At 36.4% G+C, this 27694-nt stretch overlaps 1 protein-coding gene across 1 annotated transcript in view; it reads right to left on the reverse strand.

The window, feature by feature from the left end:
* The window catches only part of BABAM2 (BRISC and BRCA1 A complex member 2), a 161181-nt gene that overhangs the window by 123183 nt on the left and 10304 nt on the right, over positions 1 to 27694 (reverse strand). Inside the window, exons 3-4 of the mRNA XM_058021747.1 lie at positions 17204 to 17280; positions 4919 to 5013 (exon numbers count right to left, since the gene is read on the reverse strand). Of these exons, the coding sequence (XP_057877730.1) occupies positions 4919 to 5013; positions 17204 to 17280 (172 nt within the window). The remainder of the gene's footprint in view (positions 1 to 4918; positions 5014 to 17203; positions 17281 to 27694) is intronic.

A 27694-nucleotide genomic window follows, 5' to 3' on the forward strand; every position in this document is an offset into this window, starting at 1 on the left:
GCCAACAATACCAGTCAGAAAGTCCTTGGGAAAGTTCCTGAAAAAATTATTTCTCTGATGGTATAAAATGTGGTTTTTTCCCCATTGCCTATCAATACCAGACAAACTTCAGCAAGGCGGCAGTGACTATATGCATACATATATATATATATTTATACACATATATACACATGTGTGCACACATACCTGCATTCACCATATATACAAATAGGTAGGATCAATAGAGAGGGACAGGAATAAAAAGTTTTCAGAATTATTTCTTGTTTCAGAAAATTAAATTTTAAATAACATGGGATTATAAATAATCAAAACATATGTTGACATATAAAGTCAAGACATGGCTGAAAATGAACACAATAAATGGGAATATAAAGTAGTTTAAAATAAGGAATTCTAATAAACCGAAGGATCCAATTCTGCATTCCGTTTCACTTAAATTCCTCAAGTTCAACTGAAGCTAAAGTAATTTAAGGCTTTCATTACAAGAGCAGTAGGTTAGGGGGTCCAAGAACGAAATCTGCTGCTGCCATTTGAAATAGAGCACACAAAAGAGCTAAACAGGCTGAACTCACCCATGCATTTCTCAGACAAGCAGAGCTCACTGCTGTGGCTTTGTATTTTAAAATCACACTCTAAAACCAATGAACTCATTGCCCTTATGGGGAGCTCTCACCTAGTACACATAACAGCTGAATCCCTGCTAACAATACAACAGACTTTTTAGAACAAAATAGTTCAAAGAACATTAATTAATATAAGGGGTGTTTAAGCTTTTTTGGAGCTACTGTGAGCAGGGGGACAACTGACACTGTTAAACATGTGTCTCATGCACCTGAGTAAATAAATAAAAATTAATGGAAAAGGGGGATATTTAAAGGATCTCTTCACTACACATTAAAAGCTAACTCAGCAACCAATAAAAATAATGATCAAGACTTTGAACAGAGATCCAGAAAAAATGACAACCTTCACGATAGTCCTCATATAGCCAAATAAGTCTAATAAGCATAAATACAAGAACTTAAAAACAAACATTGGTCTATACAAGATATAGAGTTGACAGCCAATACACTTGAGTAGCACAATGATCTGAATTAACTCCACAGTGACTGGAATCTGTACTCAGTATCAACAATTACCCAAGGGAAAACAATCCTCCCAATGCTAGGTATGGGCATGAGAACTGCAGCAGCCTATTCTCTGAAGGTCTGTGATGGCAGCATCTTTCTCCCATGCAAACGCAGCACTAAGTATTCCCACAAGGAATATGCTGTATACTAGCCCACAAGGACACATTCAGAACTTCCTAGGCTTCGGGAAATGCTCATGTCCTCTTGCCTTCATTCCCACTATGGCTATTGAAGCCTTTTGACAGCAATGAGTGGGCAGAATAATTCTGGCAAGGCTAGCTGGAGACCTGAAGTAGTATACTAAGATACCCATTTCCTTGAACTGACAGTTACCTTGCTTATATTCCTATTGTATCCTCTTTGCCAAACAGAAGATAATTCAAAATCATTGGAAAAATGGGGTTAACGTTTTGAATAAGCACTTCAGCTATTAACTGGCTCACATTAACAATCAACTAGGCTAACATAACAAACAATTCTTGTTACTCAAACTGGCGTCATGGTAATGAGCTCCAAATTAATCTCATCCGTACACAATCACTAATCTTGTTGTGTGCCAACTGAATTTTTAATCAGAACAGAGTGAATCATAGGTTGTTTTTAAAATACATTTCTAATACTTGTCATCCAAAGTGAATAAACACTAGAGCAGGAAAGAACTTTTCTATTTACATTCTAAGAAGCTGATTTTATTTATGCATACTATACATGCAAGTATCAAATGCATTTGATAGGAACACATTCTTAATGACAATAAAATGTAAAAATGTTTCTTCTTAATAACTCTTTGAGCATGAACAGCACCACCAACCTAAAGAATTTAGCCCCTTCACTATAATTAAAACTGTACAACAAACCAAAAGGACCACTTGTCCCTTGTTGAAGCACTCTGCAATGCTGACATCATTGGCAAGATCAGCATGCACACAGAGCCTGCGACCAGCAGAGTGACCACTACTGCTAAGACATGTAACCAACCACATACTTTGCAGTGCTGAACTTGAGACTCAAGCTGAGTTTCAAATCCAGGTGACTTTAATGTTGGTGCAAGACACGAAAGCAAAGCTAAATTTCAATGAGCGCTTTCAACTTGATTCTGCAATTGCAGTATTCATTCAAGAAAGCATTAGCCCTGCTTATAAAACAAGAGTGCTCAGCCCTACTGCTGAAATACTGTTCTGATAATTCAGGAATTCTCTGGGGAAAATAAATAAATAAATAAAACTCCAAAATACGAACTATTCCTTGACAGCATTCACTTTTTAGAATGCAGTATTTCTGGAATCTTGCTTTAGCTGTCTGGCTAACAGCTGCTTAACTGAACACCTATTACCATGCTCAGACGAAAACCTAACTGGAAGCTCTGCCCATGGCCATGGAAACTGAAACAATCTGCAACACAGCCATTCAAATGTCTTTGGAGATGCCTATTGAGAGCCTCCATTAGAGCCACACGAGCCTGAGGAATCTGGAGAACCTGGTTCTCCTTTCATGCTAAGCATAATGCCTGACTCAAGCCATCTAACAACATGTGATGACTTCTTAAAAAACAAGACACTCAGACAGATGAGACCAGTGCATGCAGGCTCAATGTCAGAATTCCCACAGATTCAATGGCACATATTACTTACTTTGAGACTGTGCTCCTCATTGAATAACATCTACATGCTTTTGTGCATGGTAGATTCTGTTTGGATTGCCAGGAACTGTTGCATCAGAAGTATCTGAAGACTGCTCAAGATTAAAAGCACTGAATTATGGTCAATGTGCTAATCTGTATTTGACTTCTAGTCAGTAGACAGCTATGTTAACATATTTAAGAATTCTGCTAATATATTAGAATTCAATTAAAATTCATTAAATAGCTCTCACATTTCTGGAAAAAAGGGAGCTATGCAAAGACTTCACATAATAAGCAAGTTATTGTTTATGCAACATTCTGAAGAAAACATCTACAAACCATATGGAACTTTAAAAAGTGAATGCAAAACTAAAGGAACAGTATGCAGACCACAGCTGCAAGATGGGAATAACATCCTCCAATACCTCAGAACAAACTGAAGGTTACATTTACATAGTAAATGCTTCAGCAAGGCATAATGACCAAAGGAACACTGTTGGCTTGCAAATTTCTTCTTTGGTTTGTTCTAATTACTTTCTAATAGATGGTTAATATCTCATTATGTATCAAGAAACAAATGGCTCTTCCAAGTTGCTTTCCAACAAAAAAGACAAGAAGATTTTTCTATGCTTAGGCAGAAGAAAAGCAACACTCCCAAAAAAAGCATCATTAATGGACAGTGTAAGAAAGAAAAATAAGGATGTTTTTATCTTTGCAGGTTTTCCTGTAGATCACAACTGTTAGTGACTTCTTTTCACATGAGAAATATGGCACCATACCACTCTCAGCAAGCTTCTCCATCTGAACAGCATTTCTGCAAGATGCCCCAAATTATTTTATATGTCATTTGCAATTTGTTATTAATTTCTGTTTTCCAGTACATTAAAAGGTGCTTCTCTTTTTTAATATCAACTATAAAAAGTAGTTGCTAATGTGAACACTTCTCAGAAGGTTGTGAAACAAATGAGAAAAAGAGGAAAACAGAATTGGTAAATAAAGGAGTGTGAAAACAATTCTAGAACTGCCATAGAATGAAAAACCTTTTCTGTAAAGTAGCATAATGAAATAGCTATTCATCAGCACCATGATGAACAGCCTCCTACCCAAAGGAGTTTGTGAGCTTAACAGCAAAGTGACCAGGAGAAGAAAAGAAATACGGCATTCACCTTTTGAAAGTTTTATTAGGTATGCTAAAAATAATTATTAAAACTAATTATTCTGATCCTTGTATATAACTCACTATGAAGTGAAAGGTAAAACCAAAAGCCAACACTTGTCATGTCACACATCAAGGACATGTTCAGTCTCCATCATGACACCTCTACCACAGCACGACAGCCACCGAGTTCCTTTGGGGACCTCTGGAGATGTGCTCATGAAGCACAAGAGGAGCTGCAGGCAAGGGCTCTGCACTGTCCCATTAGTAAGTTTTGAGAGGGAGAAGTGTTGAAAAAGCATAAGCACTGATAGCTTCTTCAAACAAGGCTTTACTACTTGAGGCTAACTGTGACTAGTGAACAAAATGCTTCGTTTCAGGTTGTGCTGTTTCCCCTTCCGTAGTAATATGGCTATATAAAAGCATTTTCTCATTAATTTCTGTTCCTCCCATCTTTTAGAAAGTAATTTCTTTGTCTAGATAACGCTAACACACATGAGCACATAGCTTTCTTTAATGCAGTGGTTCCCATAACATATTAACTCGATATATCCTTCCTCAACCAAAACCAAAAATCAACAATGTGACACCAATTTACACAACTTTATTTTACAGATAAATACTTTTAAAGATATAATTTATGAACTTTTTTTCTGAGACAGGTCATTTAAGATGGTCAGATATTAAACAGACATATTTTTACAGATATTCTAAGTAACTAAGGATAAACAATAATATTGTCTTGATTAAAATGTTTTAAACTTTGCGCCCCCCCTTCTCCTTCCCCCCATTTTAACCTTAAATTCAATTTTGGAAAGCAACAAATTCAATTACAAATTCAACTTTAAATCATTTTAGAAAGCAATGTGTTTACACTCAAAATATCAGTGCGATAAAAGGTGTGTTTCTTTTTTATTTTGCATTGTTATAAAATTCCTGTTCCTGAAGCTATGCTAAAAAAAGCAAAGCCTCTCTGCAAAGTGTAAGGTTCTCAAATAGTAAAGTACTTACATGCAAGGCAGAAGGATCTGGCAAAAACTCAGCATCCTCTCCAAAGATAAAATCTGGTGGTAGGTCAGGATAGTGAGCATTGAAAATTATATCCCCTGAAAAGCAACAAATGGAAACATTGTTTGCACTTCTATATATGTGCTTATAAATAAAAATAAAACAATCACATATAACACACATTTTTTAATTTGACAGCTACATTACATATATTTCATGTATATATCCACATAATTGTTACAAAATTCACATGCAAGATAAGCATCAGATGTTTTGGGGGATGAAGTCAAATTCCTGAGGCGCAGCTTCTTCCTCCTCTGCAAGCAATGAAACACGAAATACATTATTGCTTTGTATCTCAAATTGGAATTCAAATACTATTGAGGAGTGCCTGAAAACATGAGTTAGAAAAGTGATCTTGTTTTAATAAAAAGTACCATATTTAGATGGCTGTGTTTTGTCTATTAAAAGTCAATTGCAAACTACTAAAGATCACGACTTTCAAAATACCAGAGCTTTTAAAAATTAGTAGCACTTACTCCTTCTCTTCTCCTCACCATTGCCAACTCTTGGAAGGAAGAATACACAGTTCAATAGGAACCATTCCAACTACCCAAATTCTGGCCAAGAGAAATGCAGTATTGCACATTTAAATGGAGAGATGAAAATTAACTGAAAATATAAGACTTCATCACAGCTTGGCACTGAGCTTTCATCTTGCCAGTGTCACAAGATATGCAATTAAAGGAAATTTGGGTTCTAGTATTTCACTAGTACACATACTTCAGAGTTCATATAGATCAAGAGGTGGTCATATGCATCTGAGCTTTCAAAAAATCCACCCACTGTTCAAGAAAAAAAGATTAAAAATTAAAATAAGCATTTCTAGCCCTACTTGTCTACCTCCCTATCATTCCTTATGACAATATGAAAGAATAACTGAGCTTTTGCATAAAGTAGATTTATAAGGTAGGAGACATTAGAGAAAAATACTATCTACTATGTGTTACGACTCATTTAAAACCCACACAGCAAAGTAAAACCAGTATAGTAATCCTTATAAACAATTCTGTTCAGAGAAAGTTACACCACTTCTTATTTCTTAAAAAACTGTGAATGGAGAACTGGAGAAAAGCATTAGATGAACAAATCTTGCAAAGCCACATTGCTGGCTCAGTGACGTAACCATCTCAAGACATTTAACATGACAGTTTTAGTTGCGGATATTCTGTAAACTTGGCCTTAGCTGGAAGCAAGGATGTCATGAAGATTAATTACAGGGGATGAAGGCTCATGAGCAAGAAGCCACTGGCCAGTCTGGGGTAGGTATTCTCTACAGTATGGCTTCAAATCACAAAGTCACTGATCATGCGACGAGTAGAGCACAGTGTGGGTTTCTGCTGTCCGCACTCCCACCCTCCTTTCACAGCTGTCAGGAGCACGTGTAAGTATGGGGTGCAGAAAATAGCAGAGGTCTGCCAGTTAAAATTCCCAACACACTCAAAATAAAAATAAAACCTTTCATTTCATTTAAATTTAATTTAAAAGAACAAAATGTGCACCAGTCCTGGAGGAAAAGGCATAAAATTGCAACAGGAAATGCATCTATATTAAGTAAGAAACAATAATTGGTAGATTAGCCTAAACCATAATACAGCACTGAAGAATTCAAAAAAGTTGATGTTTACTAGGTTGGGTAGTTCCTACACCATCATGACACAACACTTTTCTTGATATTTACTGCAATTAAAATGTCATGTGTGGTTCCTTTCAACAAGTCCACCAAATTCTACATAAAGAGCAGTGAACTTGAGGTTATGTACTGAAGGAGATTCACCTTAATACATTTTCTTTCCTGTGTTTTGAAAGGGGCATGAATATGAGTTATGAGTAACTCAGAAAACAGCACAACGATAAAGCCTGGCCCATGACTTAGGCAGTCCAATGCTACTCCAAAGGAAAGGACTGCACCTGTGCTGCTGCCATGCTCCTACATGATGCTAAGTAACTAATTTAGCACACACTTTTCATCCTGCAGGTGCTAGCTGCATGCTTTTCATTCTCTGCATTCCTCCTCTAACAGAGCTGGTGAAACAGAGTAGATAAGATATAGCTACTGCTCAGCTCACTTAAGAGCTGCACTCCAACTACACACGTACTAAAAAAAGCTGCTTAGACTAAAAGAAGGATCAAAATAACAGCGTATTTTCGATGTTACACCTCCATACTTGAGAAGTGAAAAACTATTACAGAACCCTACATCACGAGGCAGCTTCAAGACTCTGCTTGAGTAGTGAGATTGGCAATAAACCATATCCACGTCTACGAGCTGCACAGTAAGGGGTGAACCTCAGCAAAGCTGCGGCAGTAGGTTCCACTTGGAGGTTCAAGTAGGCACAAACTGGTTTCACAGAGTGAACTCACAGCAGCTCCCAGAACACCATTATACACAGTGCTCAATATAACAGCAAATAAAAGCTGGCATTATGTTTAACATGCTAAGTGGTGAACTTGAACAATCTGGGGTTCAGGTCAGCTGCACATGCCAGGCAATGATTTATGCTAAGGGATCAGGGACATCTGGACATGGGACCCTCTTCTGACCACTCAGCTGCGATGTGTGGTCACACCAAGGTCAGGTACATCACATTGCAGCTGGACAAACTAATCTATTACCTATCTCACATGCTCATATTTGTTATTTAGACCTTCTGTCAGACACCTTCTTCCACTAAATATGAGTGCCATTATGAGTCCTTATCCACAGTGAATGACCAACTATACAGATATTTGTATATTAGAAGTGTTCATGACCTACTGATACCAAGGAACTATTCAGGTAGAACGGAGAGAATCCAGAGTAAAAATTAACATTGTGATATTTGATTTTCTGTTACTCATAATTATTTATAATTGCTAAAATTGTTTCTACTTGTCTAGGGTAAACATGACTCAAATCCAAATTCACAAGTCCTTTCAAGAAAAGTCACTTTGAGACCAAATATATCAATATTAATGCCAATATGTATATCAAGATTATTTTTCCTATAGCATATTCAATTTCCAAAAGGCTACATTTTATATAGCTACATAGGTTCTCCAGGCTTCAGAATAAATAAAACTAGTAGTTCAGTGCCTGTTAATTATCCATTCACAAAACACTATTGGTGAGACCACACTCAAAATATTCTACAACCCTATGGAAACGAAAAATGATGCCATTGCTCTTATGTTCTTACTAAACAGAAATGTATCCTTTATGCCCTCCTTCCTACAGTACCACAAGTTTTCAGCCAAATGTAAACCTTAATTTATTCTGCTACAATCTAACCTCACACAGGCTGGCTGACAATTTAATAGAGACAAGTACAGAACAAAATGTTGTTTCCGCTTCAACATTAACAGTTAGAAAAGAGCAGTGATTTTCTATCATCAGTGGCTTTCATTCTGGAAGTTAAAGACAGTATCTTACTATTAAAGATTTGACCTTAGAACAAATTTTTAACATATTTAAAAATGAAAAAAAAAATTCCCTCTGTCAAATCTTATTCTATTAAGTCTCACTTCTGCCATGAATCCAAAGATGTTCAACTATTTCCTAAAACAAAAGAAAAAATAACCTTTTTTTTAACCATACCAGACATCCATACACATCATCCCCAGTCTCTCCAACTTTTCTGTTCTGTGCTTTCCCCTTCCATACAGTCTCACTTATGTCTTGCTCAATTTACATACTAGAACAGAAAAGGTAACACCTTTGACCCTAAAAGGCTTAGGCACCAATGAAGGTGTCTGCCCTATTCGCAGCTATGATCATGAGCTATTTTCCCAAATTACAGCAACAAAAACACACAGTAACAAATCAGACTACAGATTAAGAGGATCCATCCTAAAGCTGAATTTTGTTCTTGTTAAATATCAAAACCCAGAGAAACTGCAGTTTTAGCTATCAGTTTGCTTGGCAGGGCTGTGACGTGTAACTAAAACAAGCTTCATTACACTCCAATAAAAGGTATTTAAACAATCACAACAGCCAACGCAAATCTGGTTTGACTTCACATAAATATTAACACTAGTCTCTGCAGTAAGCTTACAAAATATAAGGTGCTAAATGTTTTGAATCACAAGTTAACAGTTTGTCTTGACCTACTAGAAATAGCCATTTTTATAACAAGTACTATATTTAATGCTTACATGATATTATCTGTGGCTTACCCTCTTCAAATATAACTGAGGTATAGCACTTTTAACCAATAAAGTAATTTGCAAAATTACTGTGCTTAAGAGTTTGTGAACATTTACCATTCTAACCTTGGAGGAAAAAAAAAATAATGAAAAATCAATACAGTCCTGCATTCTCTGCTCTTCTCACCCAAATGACACAAATACCCTTTTCTTTGCATCTCCAGCATAACTTTCTAGTTTTGCATATATTTCAACTCTGTTTGTCCTTTTTCCCTTGATGGAAGGCCAGCTGTGTGGTACTCCACAGTACTACTGACCATGACTATTCCAGTGTTAAGAGCAAGCCAAGCAAAAAGGCAAGCAAAACCTTCACACTCCTCATCGTTGTAGATATACCAGCCAATAATTACTTTGATGGAATTACATTTCCAATTATCCAAAAATATTACTTTCTCTTCCTTTCTTTATCCTCAGGCAAGCAGCATTAAACATTGAAATTTTTTACTTCACAGAACTTCAAAAGAAAAGTTAATTTGCTCCCCACAGACAAAAGATAGAAATATTAATACTTAAATCTATAATTTCTTTTAAAACTCCCATGGTCTACTCTTCTCTCATCTATCAAAATGCATAAGCAAATCTAACAGAGGAATAAGAATTGACTACAAGTAAGACAGGTGTATCTCAGCAAGAAAAGGAGAAATTTCTACAATCCCTACAATCGCTTTCTACTGGCCTATCTAGTTCTTCCTCTCCTGGTAACTTCATTTTTGGGGTATTTTTATTCTTTTTTATACTACAAATTTGTAGTACTGAAAAATGTTATGCTAGGAGTGCCACAGCATTAACATCCCTGTTTAACAAACAGCAGCAAAATTAGGAAACAGTCCAGCAGTTAACTTCTCAAACTCTACTTTTGAAAACATCTCTATATGCTTCAGTTTCTTCTGACACCAAGAATTTGTAAGTCAGCACTAAGTATGTAGAATAAACATATGTGGCCACTGCAACCTAGAATAAGACCAATTTGAATGGAATTTGCTATGAAAGAGATCAACCCATTTGGCTTTTAAGAAATGCAAACGCGACTTGATCACAAAATGCATTCACAGATAATAAGGCAACTGCTGAAGCAAGAGACCAAACTATGTGCAGAATCAGTTCTGGGAAAATACAGAAAGTGGTCTTGTTGAGTATTAAAAAGGAAAATCCAGTAGAATTATATTACTCATCAATTCAAAATTCAACCTGTCTCTTCCAGTAGCCATGTAAACTGTAGACAAGAACCACTGATCAGTCTCTTCTATAAACAAATTCTTACCTAAACCAGCCAGTTTTGATTGTCTTTACAAATACAAAAGTAATCAGTCACTCACTACAACCAAGACACTAAGTCAGTGCAGTCAGCAATATGAAAGGATTTAAATTAACTAAATGCAGACCTGCCTGGAATCCTTGTCACTGGATTCCATGCTGAAGAATTTGTTGTGCAGGCTTTAAGTCAAAAATAGCACTATAATACCTATAGAACCCTTTTCTAATTGGTTGGCAAGAAAGATTAGTTCCTGAAATTACAATAAAACTTGTTAAATACAAAACTACTACTACTGAAAAAAGATACATGAGTAATTCTACTTTGCTGTGGTACTGCTGCTGACAGGCTATTCTGCTCTTGAATAAAGGGTGTTTTTGAGCTTAATTTCTGATGTGATGTGCAAATTGAGATATCAGAAAAGGAAAGGCAGAAAAGTCAGCTTAAAGACTCAAAACCATCTCATAATAGAGGGACAATTAGAAAAAAAAATTATTTGATTGCATTAGAAAAAAACAAACCAATTTCTCAGCACCTCTGTGACACTCCAGAAGAAATACCAGCTACTCCACCGCACACAAGGCTGTGGAAGATCAAGTCTCCATGAACGTGGTGCAGCTGATTAAACCAAGGTGTTTAATCTCATTTGAGATGCCTCAGGGCACATTTACAGCAGCTATAGTACATGGTTTTCAGAGAGATCAGTGCCCTATGGGTCAGAAGCTGGAAAGGCCAAGCAAAGTATCCTTGGGAACCTCAGAAATAAGACACCTCTAGTTAGGTTAGTGAATCAAGTCCCACTTTTCCAACAGAAGAAAAAAAATAATATATATATATATATATATATATGATGAATTTGCAGGATGTTATTTTCATTCTTGGACAAAGGGGTGCAGGTGTGGGTCATTTTTTTCTTTAACTTCAACTGACAAATATTGCTGAATGAGGAAAAAAAGAGTTGTAAGACTAGAGAAAGTCTGTTATTTTGTAAAGTGGGAAAAACTGTAAAAATAGAATATAATTAAGTAAACTGGATCCCAAGCTGAGGAAGAAGGCATCAAGACAATCTCAGTAACTTGCAGTTCTGCAGCTGGGCAACTGCTTTCTCAGAAATCTTAGTATTAGAATTGAAGCGGACGAAGATGAGAACAACAGATAATTCAAGATGGGATAAGATACTGGTAGAAATTAAAGCCAGGCAACTGAAGAAATTAAAACAAACACTGAGTAGGTGAGAAAAGGAAAGGTGAAGGCAAAGGATAAATAGATTCAAGCAAATGGACCTGAGACCATCACCAGTATGTGCAGCCTAAACAGGCAAAAAAAGGAGGAAAGAGCAAGGTAGCAAGGCATTATGGCAATACCACTGTGGAGGCCTAACATAAAATGTTTTAATCCTCTCTAAGTCCACACTTGTACATAGATACTTCTAAGATCACTTCTCTTGATGAAGAAATACACTAGGATTTACAATTGCAATATCTTCTGTAATTTACTTGCTCAAGAGAAGTCTAGAACATAAGAAAAAGTGAACAAAGAACCCAAGTAAGAGGAAAGTGATTATTTTAAAGGGAGAAATACTGTTGTAAACTTTGAATACAAAGAAGAAATAAGTATAAGCTTAGAGTCTCTCTTGACACTCTCATTAGGTACAGTCATTAGTTAACAAACAGGTTACTGACAGAAAAAGATTTATTACTCCTGCCACGTAAAGCAAGACTCAGTCAAACTTCAGAAAACATATTGCCTGGAAAAATCTTTGGTAAATTGCATGAACCTAAAAGGAGACATTTACCACACAGGTAAGGACAACACCTAAGTAAGTATAATCTGAATTACAGCAACCAGGAAGTCCTTGTAAGAGCCTCAACCTAAATACAGCCTGTGTAAAATAACCTAATGGTGCAAAAAATACTAACACATTCATTGCAGCAACATACTCACGAGACTCTGAGATCTTACATAACTTCAAAATTCATTTTTACAATTGTTTATTGGCAAAATAAACAAGTGTTTAGCAAATTACTTGGCAAAGCGGCCTTTAAAGGGGCAATAAGGAGGTCGGGCTGTTCTCTACATTTATCTGTTTGCTCTTAATTACTTCCTTAAAATAGAAATCCACAAGAAGACTGCATGAAATTACTGAAAGAGTTCCATCACAGGAATAAAAAAAGCTGAAATTGGGTACCACGTATTATGGGCAATATTCTTAGACTGGTTAGGCATCAAGACTGATTTCCTCCTTTAGGGCCCATAACCAAAAAGAGTAATAATCCAACAAACAAAAATCAGAAGCAAAAAATTAAAAATTAAGCTTCAAATGAAACAAAATAAATGTTCTTCAGGATCAAGGAAACCAATATGGTGGTAGTAGAACCCAGAGCCATAATCCACTCACATAAAAACAGTGAAAATCAGACAGAAGATGAAAATACTACAGTTCAAGAGGCCACAGAGAACAGTAGCATTGCAAGGGCAACTCATTGTTTAATCACTGTGAAATTCCAGATGACAGCACTCAAGGTCAGAGAGGGAAGGAGGCATCAGTGCCTGAAAAAGAAAATGTGAAGAGCAAAAGCCAAAAAAAAAAAAAGGTCAGATTCCCTAGCAAGCAGCAATGAAAGCTTGAGTGGAAAAGAAAAGCCAAACCCAAGATATTCCAAGGATTTCTGCAAAAAAATCATAATTTGATTCTAAATGGCATGTTTTAATTATAAAGGCTATTGCAGCTTATAACCGCTTATTCTGACAATTTCTGCTAATGTCTGCATTGATGTTTTATCAACTAAGACTGAAATATCTGCAAGAGTTATGGAACACTTCACTTCAAAATACACAAATACTTCATCAAAAAGGATACTGAACTTTTCTAAGCAGATACTGGGGTCCAGTTAGCAATAAAGGATACCTCTACACACTACACAAAGTAAGTTTTGTTCCAGAAACAAAGATTCAATCTCTTACACCGTATTCCAGACGGTCTTCCTGAAATTAAAACTCCAAATAAGGACGCTGAAAAACTCTAATACAGAGAAAAACATGGAGTTTCATGCAACAACACTGAGTACTGGATGAACTAATAAAAACAATACAGCTCTCTCAGATTTCAACTGACAGTCAAGGAAGACTAAGCTCAAGTTTTCTAAATATTCCCACTATGAAAACAAATAAAATTATTTCCCTTACAAAAGAAAATAAAAGTGCCTCCCTGAAAGCATGATTTGAAGTGTGATAGAAGACAATTCGTATGACAAACTAGTTTATCTTGAACACTGGCATAGTATTTTCTCCAGTATAAAATTGTGGGTATCTCCAAGGTCCCTGGCTGGAGCGGAGTAACTCCTCAGTCATTCATTACTCTTCAGTAACATTCCAGCAGCTCTTCATACATGCAAAAGTAAGGTGAACGTGACATCTTAAAAAAGCCCATTACACAACCAACAAGCCACTCTGAAATCACAACATGTTTGCTCCTAGCAAAGTTTACAAAACAATTATTTTACACTACAGGCAGTTAGCCTTGCCTGCAAGTGCACTTTCTCCTTTTTTGAGGAGCTGTGAACTTTCTGGTCTTTTGGAAAACAGGATTGCACCGTGCAGTTACACTTCCCTAAAGCTGCACACCAACAGTTTCCAACACAGTGGCATTGCTACAAGGGTGCCTGTGCAGTGGCAGCGGTTATGATTGATGATATGCAAAGACCTAATCTGTTGCAAAGAGGATGTAAGACAAACCACAAAGGAACTACACACTTCAGCCTCTATTTGGTACCACATCTGAGCCCGTACGCTGGAGATCCTGAATGCATTCAGCCAATCTGTTTTATTCTCGCAGATTTCGCAATTTTCCTTTGCAGAAATATTCTGCCCTTGAAAGATAACATATCTAGCAACAGCCTACAATAAAATATCTAAACATCTCTGTTTGCACACTATGGCTGTCTTCCCCTGCCATCGTTACAGATCTAAACACAAAATTATTAAAGCTTTCTTGAATCTGCACACATCACTATTTATTCCGCATGCTGTGAGACTTAATGATTCACAGCATTTTCAAACATGTAACACTGAAATGTGGAGGATTATTATTTCTTGAATTCACAGCTATTATTAGACACCTCTGAAAAAGATACACTTATTTACAGCATTTTCAGTTGTCTTTGTTAAAATACGTAACATGCTCTGTAGGCTTTTTTTTTTTTGTTTAATTGTGTACATGATATAAGAAATAAAAGAACACTGGAGAAAAAAACCCCAGATTTCTTGACACTGAAATTTAACTTAATGCATATTCCATAATCATATTTCTAGGTACTTTAACTGGACTACAGTCATTTAATATATGAATATAGTCTTTATGTATGTGCAAGTGCATATGGGCAGTTTAGTCTATCCATTTTCTTTTACGAATCAGGAACAGCTTCAGCCTTTACTTGAAATAAGACTTACATCTCTCAGAACGTACAAACATGGCCCTGTATAAGATACGATGGTCCCACAGAACATGATAACACTCTATAAAACATGCCATTCAGTGAAACATATTTTGACTTGCTCATGGTCATCAAACAAGATTCAAGTGGAATCTACTACACATTGCAGAACACATCAAGACTCAACAGGTTAAGTTTACTACACATTTTAACAATTATTAAAATAAAAGTTCTACCTGGGAGGGCAGCTGGCTTCATACAATACAGCTACTACTCACAAGACTTCTGAATGCAGAACCACTTCTTTTGTCTTAAAATAATTACTAGCTAGGACTTAAGTCTTCCAATTTTATTCAGTGAGAAAAAATAATTGGTAATCCTCTTGAGCCATAATTCCATATATATAGAAAAGTCAAAATAGCTACAGTAGGTTGATACACGAGCCTGGCTAAGTAAGCTTCCAGATCAACTTATAGGAAAGACAACTTTCCTTACAGGTGCCAAATGGAAGCTTTAATGTACTTCTAGAACATAAGAAGCCTAATTTTGTTGGTTTCCTTTCATAAAGGATAATGCATTCCAGTGCATGACATAGTGTAAAAACAACACCAAAGAAAAAAAGCTGCAGAACGAATACAATAAAATTCTTAATACATAAAATGCCTTGGAAGCTACAGCATATGCAGTCTAAATGGTGCAGTCTAAATGGATACTACCAAAGCAGTGTTTTAAATGCTTACCATTTCTGTTCACACCAAGCACCTGCTCCTCCAGACAGCACACTTCCACAGACTCACAGGAAAGCTAGGGCTGGACAGCACCACTGGAGACTGCCTAGTCTGATCCCTCAGCTCAGAGCAGGGCAAACAGGGGAGATTCTTCAGGACCACACCCAGCTGCGTTGTGCACTGCCCCAAAGATGGAGGTACAGAAGCTACACAAGCTCTGAGCACAATCTGTTCTACTTTTTGACCACCCTTGCAGAAGAGTTTTTATTGTGTTTGAATAGAATTTTCTACATTTCAGTTTGTGACCATTTCCCTTCAGTGACCACCACTGAAAAGAGCCGGCCTTCTTAATTTATCCCCATCAGGTAATCATAAACATTGGTGCAATTTGCCCTGAGCCTTCTTTTCTTAAGCAGCCCCATCTATATTGGCCTCTCCTCATACAACAAATCCTCCAGCTCTTGATCATCTTTGTAGTCTTTTGCTGTAGTCATTACAGTTTGTCTTGTTGCCATCTTATTGCAGGGGTTCCAGACTGTTGCCTCCTTATCACAAAAGTTCCATACCTTCTTGGTGTTTCTCATGGACAGCTCCTCAGAGCACTGACTCTTTCTTCACAAAGCAGCCAGCTGACTGCAGTTCCCTTCTCAGCCAGCCACCCCACTCTCTTACAGCACTCTTCTTCTCTCTTACAGCTGTGGCCTGTTAAAGTCAGGCCTGTCCTAATCTTCAATATTTGGCCCAGCTGCAACTCCTTAGGGGTAAGATTACTTTCTACACTATCTTTATTTTCTTATATTCTATCCCCCTACATATGTCCATGTTGCTCTGGTAACAGATAGACCAGAACTGGACATAGTACTCTAGGCATGGCTTTACCAGAGTTGTCCTAAAAATATAAATGCCAAGGCTTTAATTTTACTTTATCTGAAATTCTTCATCCTCTCTCATTTTTTATTTGTTGGAGATAAAAACAACACAACCATTTTTCAGCAGTTCAAGTGTTTAGAAAATGTTACCTTCTAAAAATATACAAAAGTAAATTTTATTTTAAACCTTTGAAAAGAACCACAAACTAAGACAAACAGAACACACATTACGACTGGGCAAATGAACTAGTTGTCTACAGGCTCTCTAAGCATAAAGATGATTTAACAATACCACTAAATCAGAGAAATCAAATTCACTTTTCCCTGATCTGGGTAATTATACCAGTCATTGTTTAAAGATAACTAATAAAATAGCAGACTAACATCTTTTATTGCAGCTTAATAAAGAATTATTCCTAAAAGAGACACAAAGAAACAACACAAAACATATACAACTTATAAATGAATCTAAAAATGGTCATGAGATTATCTTAGTCATAACATTTTATTAGAAATATCAGGTTGTGACTTTTGGCTTTTAAAACTCATTTTTCAAAACTGTAGTCTCACAGAAGCCTTTAAACTTATCTTAAATATTGCATGTCCCTGATGGTTGTGTCTTCTTGGAACTGAAACTTTAGGAGAAAACAACAGACATGTATCTCAGTACTCACAAAGTTAGACAGACACACTGGAAAATTAGTGGGACATGGAACACTGAAAGAAAAGCCAAAATGCAGCTGTAAGATTTTTTAACTTACATTTGAGTGTTTCTCCTGCATAAGGGATATGCAGTTTAAAACGATCACAGCTGGGTCCAGGGGTCAAGGATGTACAGCTAAAAAGGAAGATAAGAGAAGAAAGAATGTGCTAAGCAGTCACAGATGGTAGCAAACACATTATTCTACAGGATACAAATGATTAATAGCAAAGATATTGTGACTACTAGAAATACTCATCCTTATGATTCTGAGAAAGAAGAAGAAGTGAAAAAGATGCAGGAGGCCCATTCTCTTTTGATCAGCAGTTCTCACCACAGCATAAGAAATGTTAGGATTTGTGTCAACTCTCTCCCATTTTAAAAAGAAAACAAACATGCAAAATGCTCTGATTTGAATGTGTAATCAGAATGCTCCCAATTAGTCAGTCAAAGCCATCAAGTTCTCCACTTTGTATACAATTTTGCAAATCACAACTCTGTATGTCACAGCAACATGGTTACCTGTTCCCTGTCCCTGCCACCCATATAACTGGGATCAATCTTAATTTTAAGCCACTAACATTTATTAATTTTTTACCTATTATAACATTAAAGTTTTCCCTTGAGGAAAAGTCTCACAGTAGCCTTCAAGAGGGCAAGTTGCAGAATCAGCTACCTGAGGCTATAATAACATTTTATCTTTTTGGTCTGTGACTCTCCCGTTTATCTGGAGCACTGGAAAAGCAGCTGGGGCTCATGGTGGTAAGTAAGCACTTCATGAATAGAAAAGTCACTGGAAAACTGTTTAGTGCTTAGGTCAGAGATGATCAACTTCTTCATAGACTCTAAGTCATAGATCAAAATTCACACAAAAAAAAATCTCAAAATCTCAGCTGCAAAAGAAGAAACAGAGACATACATTGTTTCACTGGCAGGAATGGTCTCTCTGCTGTGGGCTGCTGGGTATATGATGAGTACCAGGAGAAAAAACACTGGAAGCCCTTAGAAGTTCATCACTTTATGTTTTTAGGGATCTTGATAGCCCTGAATCTTCTTTCCAGCCTAACACTAATGGGAACTGTTCATAGCCCCAGCACAATTTTTGCAAGCCACCTAAAAATCAAAGCCATACTGGTCATCTCTAGGAAAAAGAGTGAGTGATAAAAAGGGTAGACAAAGTAAAATAACTTGACTAAACTTATATATCAGATCACTGGTAGAGCTCTAACACACACCACTGAAAACATATTGAAATAAAACCCACATTTACTGGGCTACACACAACCAAAAGCAGTAAGGTGGGTAGGCCAGAAAATTGTCAAAAATTCTTATCCTACCTCAGAAAAAACATCATAACTCCTGCAGGTCTATCTCTCCCACTGCACAAAAGGCAACAGGGTAAATGGAACAACCTTAATCGTCACTCACATACTCAAAATAGTTCAGAGAGCCATTTCTCTAAAGTCCTGGCTCTACAGTCTCTTTTCTTCTTTCCACTTGCAAGTTACAGAAACCATATGCACTAACTTCAGACTGTTTCTATCCAGTGGGCTACACTTACTACAGTCAAATTTGTGCCTGCATGTAGCTTCCTCAAAAAGAAGCAACCATGAAACTACAGATCAATTCATTTAAATGGAGTTTCCACAAAAAATACTAGGAAACATAAGCAAACCACTTATGTGCAGCTAGAATCTAAGGCAGATACAATTAAGAGCCACATTCAGTTAACAGCCTACACTGATTCAGCAATAATACACCATATTTTTTCAGTATCACCACAGAAATTAGATAACTGTCCTTTCAAATCAAAAGGAAGAAACACATCTATCTTGTCCTGTCTTTGCCTTAGAAAGGTTTTTGCAACATCTTGTGAGAGTATCATGAGAAACAATCTAGAAAGACATAATTTAGATATAAATTATCTACTATCAGGTATGTGCAGACTTGAATGGAAAGCAAGTTTCAAAAAAGGATTAGTTTACATCTTGCTTCATCCAGGAAGAATGACCTGACTTGGTTTTCTTCTGCTGGAATAATACTTCACATTTTATTGAAAGACTGACGATGGAAAAGAAATGATGCTTTGTGAAACCTGCTGATGACGCAAATTTGAAAGGGAATACAGCATGTAAGACAAAAAGACCAAAGCTGAAATATATTTTGATTTAATTGTTGTACTATTTATCTTTAAATTACACCTAGGTAGGGCTTATTGAAAAAAAGTGAGCATCACCAGCCTCATCGGGAGTAAAATCAACTTAAGAATACAAAATATTGGATCCCTAGTACCACAGAAACAAGAGAATATAATTCTTTTCCAAGATGCACTTTTTTAATAGGTGAGAACAGCAAAATGGGAGTGCCCACTGTTAGGGCATTTTAATGGCTGTGGATGAATTTAACAGCTATACTGACATTATCAGCTACTTCCAAATAATTTCTATGGCTTACAACAGGTATTAGGCCAATTCTAGGAAGCATACAAAAAAAAAAAGCGCACCATAAAAAACCCTTTTCAAGTTCTAAAATATCTCTGCAACATCATTTAATATTTAATGAAAATTTCTTTCAAAGTATCTTGGGTCACAGTCTGAGACATTTCTCAAATACCATCAAAATTACACTGTTGTTAGCTTTTCAACAGACACAAAAATTTCTGATCCTGCAAATACCCTGCAATCTATTCTTTTAGCACAATGGGCCATTTGGAAATACTTACGGAAAGTATAATATTCTTTATCATTAAAATAAAAGCTTTATTTCATGGTAAATGTCCCTAAAAGCAATACTAAGTGCTTTTCCTATATTATTATATTGTACTAGAGATGTTTTTAATTTTATTGGTCTAGAAATGATAAAGTGACAGTATTAACATTTTTTCCCCCCAAATTGCTCTGGCTGGGCTGCACAAGAGACTTCAATAACTGCAATAGGTGAAGCAACCAAGCAGAAATATTATATACATCCATTTGAAAGGAGGCAGTTTCTTTTTAGAATAAACAGCAAAAGAACAAAACTCCTAAGGCAAACCAAAACTTTGGTACTGATGAAGGAGTCTATGTGTGACCTCATTTCAACAGAAAGCCCCCAGTAACGTCCTGACTATGGACATTATCTCCTGCTTGAATTTCCTTAACACACAGAACCTCTTAAAATTAGATACACGTCTGACCCTGAAACATGACCTCTGTCTTCTCCAAAATGTAAGACTTTTGTTTTTTGGAAATGAGATCCTTTTCCTTAATGCGCTCCACACAAAAGTAATGTTTGAAAATGAATGGCTTGTAACTAAGTATTTTAAAGATTATTTGTTGTCTTTTCTTTAGAGGGAATGGACATACAGAACAAAAATACATGCTGTTGAAAATTAATGTCATAAGCTGGCTCTATCTCATCATATATGGGTGTGCTATCTCCCTCTTTATTCATGGAAAAATATTACACTGGTTTGCATTTATTTATCTAAGTAATATAAATATTTTACATAAGAAAGCCACTGAAGCAGGAATGAATGCTCTGATGCTCAGAGCAGTGATACATCTTAGTTTTCATAAGATGATTAATGCTATACCACAAGATGTCCCACAATGGTTTCCCTACTAAAAAATCAAAGAATCATCAACTTTAAAAGTTTCTGGAACCAAGGAATATTGTGAAGTGTATTGCTTAAAATCATATTACCCTATTCAAAGGGCTGTGCTGAGACTTATGGTTAGAAACTGATAGATGGAACTGGGTATGCAGCAACTACAGCTGAATACAGCTTGTTCCCTTTCACATCAAATTTTAGCTAAGTTCCTTGAGCAGATACAGCAGATTAAACTCAAACTGAGATACATTACATCCTTATGAAGTAATTATTCCAAGTAAGAGACAAGTAGAACATTCCTTCATTGAGTGTTTGACGCACCTTACAGGTTGTCTGTGATTACTGGGAACAGGTTTCTTTCACAGTTAATACAACACACGTAAACTAAACTCGTTCTTATTCAAAGTCACTGTCAGCACCAGATGCTTAGTTATAAGTGTTCTGAATTCTTTACCAGTCACAGAAGGAAATAAAAAGGAATATCCAAACAAAACAGCAACAACAATAATAACAATACAAACCAGGAAAGTCACTCAGTTTTGCTGCTTGGAACAAGGCCTCGGTCTGCAACAACAGGTATAGTACAATGTGTTTTTCTCCTAAATGGATCAGAGTATCCTAAAACCCTTTAAGAATGCAGTTCCACTTGAGTTTAACAGCAACGTTTCCTCTTATACCAGAATATTTGTGATTGACTATTTTGTTGAACTGACACAAGGTCTGTTTAAGCTATATCCCCCCCCTTTTTTTGATATTTTACAGGATTGAAGCCACTCTGATAACCCTAGATTTCAAAACCATCTTCTCATCAACTAGTTTTCTAAAACCATCACTTGAAAGCACTCACACAAGAAGCAGTTTTAAATTATTTGGACTCTGGTAAGTTCTTATCCAAAATTATGTTCTGTGACAACTGAAGGGATTGCAACGAAACAAAAGCACAAGTGTTTATCACCTTAATCATGAAAGTCAGGAGGTGGATGGCTATTCTATCCAAAGACTTTTAAAAAAACCACAAAAACCCAAACCCATCAAGACCTCTCTCCAAACCACCAATTTATATCCCAAAATTCCTGTCAGAGGCTTGTTTTTTACGCCACTCCTAAAATCTTCTGCTTAGAACCATATAAAACTATAGCAAACATTCAGAACTCCCAACAGAAGTCCAATAGCTCTACAGGAAAATGAGTAATCTTCTTTTTATTTCTTCTTTTTTAAATTTGTGGTATAGGTGTAAGCCCAAATAGTCACCTAAGATTTATCTGATGACTATCATTTTTACTGATTAAAAAGTATGCAATGCATTTAGTCATTCTTCCTTCATAGATCACACAGTTTTACTGCCTTTACTATCAGAAGACAAATCATCTTGAATCACTGAATTTTACTGTACAATAGCAAAGTCAAATTAGACTAAGAATTTTAGCCTCCATAATTTCAGTAACTTAATATTGCCACTGCCTAACCTGAATAGTCAGAGATGCAAAAGCTTCCTTAATCTCATGATGCTTAGGCTGCTACACTTGCTGTTCTTGAGGATCAGTACTTCATTGGAAAACAAACAACTGTTTTTTTTTCACCAGACTCTTGGTGTAAAAGCCAAAAGAGCTTCACATTTTGTTAGAAACCCCTCAATGGAGAACACAGCTAAAAACCAACACACACATACAAATAATAAGCAACATCACAAAGTCAGTTCTGACCACTGGTTGCATTCCCAACCCCTCCCACCATACCTACAATATACTTCCAATTGTTCCTGTTGTACAAAGATACTGTTATGGGAAAAGGAGGTCAAATTACTTTCATAATACTAGAGGCTAAGAATGAATATTGTTTTAGGAATGGCGAGACACAGTTCAATCAAAGTTCCAGAGGCTGAAGGTTTTGCCAGCAGGACTCAAATGCAGTTCAGAGGCAAAGACAGGTTGTTTGTTTGTTACCAATAAGAGGCAATAAACACAAAATTCCACCCAAAACTCTTTCATGGCATTTTTTAAGAAAAGCACCTCATTGTTCAAATCTAGTAGAACAGTCTTTGTCGATGCCTTCAGACTTTTATTTCCTCCAATTTTTGTAGATGGAAATCTGCTCCAATGTTCCTTGAAGACACAGTATTTAATCCCATTTAATTCAGACTTAATTGCAGAACTCACAACAGATGGGTATGCCATGTACAGAGGCATTAAGAATAATTAAAGTGTGTGGAGGATGGAGGTGAATAAAAGGAAGGCCAGCAGGTGACAGGTTTTCTGCAAGATCAGGAAACAGAAAAATGGTGAAAATCACTTTTTAGAGCATTGACACTGATGCCCAAACCTTGTATCAGGCAGTAGCTCCCTGCAGCATTGCACAAAGCTTTACAGGCTCCTACACAGTATTTAGAGTATTAATCAGCTGCTCCTGAAAACAAACAGATCCGACTAAAATTATGTCAACCAGGCAAAATTTGGAATGGGAGAGATGGGCTACTCAACCAACTTCCACCTTCAGTTTCCCTTCATATATAGACATATATATTACACATACTAGAGAAAGAGGGACTTGCTCTTAAAAGACTCACAGCATTACTTTTGGGAAATTAAAACACAGTTACATTAAATCACTACTTAAATGCATCTCTTAATTAAAATATTAAAAAGCAAAAGTCAACTGTTAATTATTTTAAAAAAATTCTAGTAGATAAACCCGCTGTTTTCAGAAAATTCATTTGTACCCTATCCAGTTTCTTCAAACTTAGTATAAAATTGAACTATAGACAAAGACTACTTCTGGCATTGCAGTAATGATTATGATGCTGTTTTTGAATCCTGATAGCATAGGTGATAGTCTGTAATTGCAACAACATTTCAAGCCACAGTTATTATCTGGGAAATTCCAAAGTGTCTCCAGATATGTCAACGATATCTTCAATAAAACCTTCATCTACTGTAAATGCTGATTTTCCTTTACATACGTTTACATTTTCTTGTAAGAAGTTTATTGCACTAACTGGAACTTTTAGAGAGCAGTGGGATGTGAGGCAGAACATATATACCAGAAAAACAACCCCTCATTTCCCTTCTGCACTTATAGGAAGATTTGTATTTTTAAAAGGTAAGTTCAAATAACTATTTAAAATCAATTCAGCTGCCAGCTTTCACTAGAAACATTATATAAAAGGTTCTTATGCCTATCTTAGCAGAATAAATACAGCACTTGTATATTAACAGAAAACATAGATTTTCTTAGTATGAGTGAGAGTTTGCCAAAGCAGATGTTGCAGGTGGGGAGAGCTCTGGGACTTGTAGAACTACAAATCTCCTTCGGAGCTGCCTGAGTCTTGTGGCAGCAGTTCTGCAGTCACCAAAACACGGCTGCCTCTGCTGGAGGGAGATGTCCAGCCCAGTCTCTCTGAGGGAAACAGAGGACACACACCTATATATATATATATACACATTTTGAAATCCTCTCAGAAAACTTCTATATTAAATTAAAACACACACAAACTTCTCATGATTCTGGGATTTTTTTAGTACCAAACTCCCTGTTTATTTAGCCTGGTAAAGTTGGGTTTAGAACAGCTCTTTTCCAGCCACCATAGCAGGACAGGTTGGAAGGTGCTATCACAAAAAAGAAATGTGAAGTACCACATCTACTGTACTTGCAAGAGGACTTGAAAGAAAAACTCTGAAACTATCTCAGAACTTTCCATTCATAAAATCTCTGTAGTTTAGGATGGGAGATCATTATTACTGGGTCTCAGGAAGCTAATGATGATACTAATTAAGAAAAATAATTAAGCATTGACAAAGTTTTCAACAAAACATATTTTATAAACATGCTTTAGAAACGTTGATAATCAAACTGATTTCCTTTGTAAGCAAGATCTTTTATGCTCTGGTAATTGCATGTAATTCTTTTTAAAGACTACACATGGCACACACATGCCTCAAAAGAATGAAATAGAAACAGAAAAGGGAAATTTTAATGAGGAAATGATCAAAAAATTGAACAGAAATAAGGACAATTGCGATGGAACAACACTAATAACATACACATATCTAGTATAGTATGTTTAGGTAAATAAACTGGTGAATTTCCAGTATCATAAACTGTCACATGTTCACACAAAGAAAAGGCACTCTTTCATTATACTGGAAGACCAGCTGTACCCCAAATTCTTGGAACTCATAAGCAAATTTTTAGTGAAGAGTATGAGGGAGTGGCAGATGCATCCTTTGGATTTACTTCATCTCCCTCCCCTCCTGACAGATTCAAATCATGTTTCAGATTTTCACAGCTGCCATTCAATTATCTATTATTTTGCAATGAGCTACAACCTAATAACGTGTCACATGTTTTATTTCTACTGTTCACTAAAGTGAACTCCATTTCTGGAGAAAGAAAAATAGAATCAGAGAGGGAATGATTTTACTTTTAGCTTACTCTAAAAGAGAACCATTCTTCACCAAGTATGAAATTACAGTCAACCACCTGGAGTTTCATATCCTTTCAGTGTTCACAGAAAAAGCATACTCATACAGCACATCACAAAAGCTGGGCTATTATAAACATCAGCTTTAATAAGCCACATAGCATTGCTCTCAATATTGGCTGTAGTTGCCATAAAGACTCCCTATCCATTTTCTAAGTAATTTATTTCATTTTATTGAAAAACACAGTGAATTGGTATCAGGGAAAAACCTCAAGAACTAAAATCATAGCCCATGTTTATATATTTTCCCCCTTTAACAAACTAAATAAACAATAAATGGGTCACATCACTGCCCAGGATGGGCAGGGATCTTCAAGGTCCCTTCCAACCCAAACCGTTCAATGATTTATGGATATTAGGTAGGATCCAGTGATCCTATGTCTTCTCCATCTCCCTTTCTTAGTTTTCTTCTAATTGCAGAGTTTTAGAACTTTTTGGTCACAGATGCCTATATTAATTGATTTCCTAATTTATAGCCTCTCAGGAGAAATTTATGTTAATACAACAATAAATTCAGTTCTTTGACTATGAAAGTTAGGTCAAGCAAGGATCACCACATTTAGAACATAAATCCATAGTTTGCAGTCGCACACATATTCAAAAGGGCAACTTCAGATTAAGTATATTTATATAAAATATTACAAGACTGGAGACACAGCACAAAGCCTATGAAAAGATAACACCTGAATAAAAATATCAGTAGTTCTCCTATTTCTAGCATGATTTTTGATCAATTACAACAATAAAGATATATAGTAGACTAAAAAGATCAAAAGGCAAAGGATAAAATTACAACAGACCACCCCATGTAACTGCACCTGCAGAAAGCAAGGCCCACATCACTGCATGTTACATTTTCTCTAGAAGTCTCACTCTAGAACCCCTCAGCTCACCTTTTCTTTCTCTAACTTCTCATTCTCACATTAATTCTCACAGTTCACCGCCACCTCAGCCATGCTAATACTATTTTCGAGATGACACCACAAAGCAAAAGATTAAGCATCACTCTCCCCACGGTCCCATCTAACTATCCCTAAAGAAAGGAGTTCCATGTACATTTCTCTTGATGACAGCCAAAAAAATCCTCTTCTTCCCTGCAAACGCTTGTCCTTGCCCTCACTGTGCAGCTCCTGTTTTCTCCCACCATCACAGCAGAAGCTAGGCTTGGCTCATCTCTTATCAGCCTCACAGGCACAGAAAACCATGTAGGACCTCCAGCAATGACAAGACTATTTATAAGCACAGTCACCTTTAGATCCCAGTGAAAAGAGGGCCCAATCTACCCTAAGTTCTTGTAAGTCTGAGTCCCCAGCCCACCACAGATGCCTGAACCAGTCTTTATGCCACTTCTAGCACTTCTCCTGCATTCCCAAGTTCTCCCTCTTCCTGCATCTATCTAATAAAACTGGATTTTGCCTATGCGCAACAGGTTAAAACTAAAACAATGGAAGTAATGTACACGGAAGACACTACACCATTAGAAATCTCTGAGGAAATTATTCCTTCTAAGTGTCTTCATTGCCTGTTTGCAGTTGGCCTGAAACCATGTCACTCTCACAGGGTTCATAGGGTTTAAGTCAAGGCTTATGACTAACACTTATAGCAACCTGGAAAACAGGACAGATAATCACTATCTATTAATTTAAAAAATTCTCAGTATAGAAGAATTCTTAACAAAGAACATGAAACAATGTATTACGACCACCAACCAAAACAACAACAAAAAATCAACGGCTGAGATGCATGAAAAACCTACCAACTTTAACAGAAGAGACTGAAACCAACATTCTGGAGGAAGGAGTAGAAGAGAGAGAAAGAAATAATTAAATTGGGAGACATTTTGAAAGTTTACTGGTAGCCCTAACTATAAACAAGACCAATATAATCAGGTTTTTCTAGTGAAAAAAGAACTGACCATCCAAAACATAACAGCCATTACTATTTCATATAATTGGTCTAAAGATATTATTTCAGTGATGCATACAGTGATGCACAGGAATCTGGGATTGGGTTTTTTAGGCAATGTAAGTTTAGAGGGCTTTTTTTTTGGTCTCTTTCCCATAATGAAATTCTGCAATTTGCCCTGATTAACTCAGTTTTATCATTGCAATTCTTTTACTGTACAATAATAAAAAATACTCAGTCCTAGTGGTCTAATTTTATTCTTTCAGTCATGTACCACAGATTACAGAGAAAAGAACCTGTGGCCGACACTGTGGAGTGGTTTGCCTCAGACACAAATTCCCTTCTCTCAGGAAAGACAAAATAAGCATGTTCCCTTTTATTGACTTTTACTTTTTTATGGATTATTTAGGAGGTGTACCTCACGGACTGAACTTAGTATCTTCAATAAATCAAACTGAGCAAACTGAACTCTGTTAGTTTACACATACAGCTGTAACTATTCTTTCGAAATGCTCATTTTCAGTTAGAGAATAGCTGCTTCAAAGAATGTCTACACTGGGCAGTGCAAGGCCAGGTAA

This window comes from Melospiza georgiana, chromosome 3 (assembly GCF_028018845.1).
Source record: "Melospiza georgiana isolate bMelGeo1 chromosome 3, bMelGeo1.pri, whole genome shotgun sequence".
Taxonomy (NCBI): domain Eukaryota; kingdom Metazoa; phylum Chordata; class Aves; order Passeriformes; family Passerellidae; genus Melospiza; species Melospiza georgiana.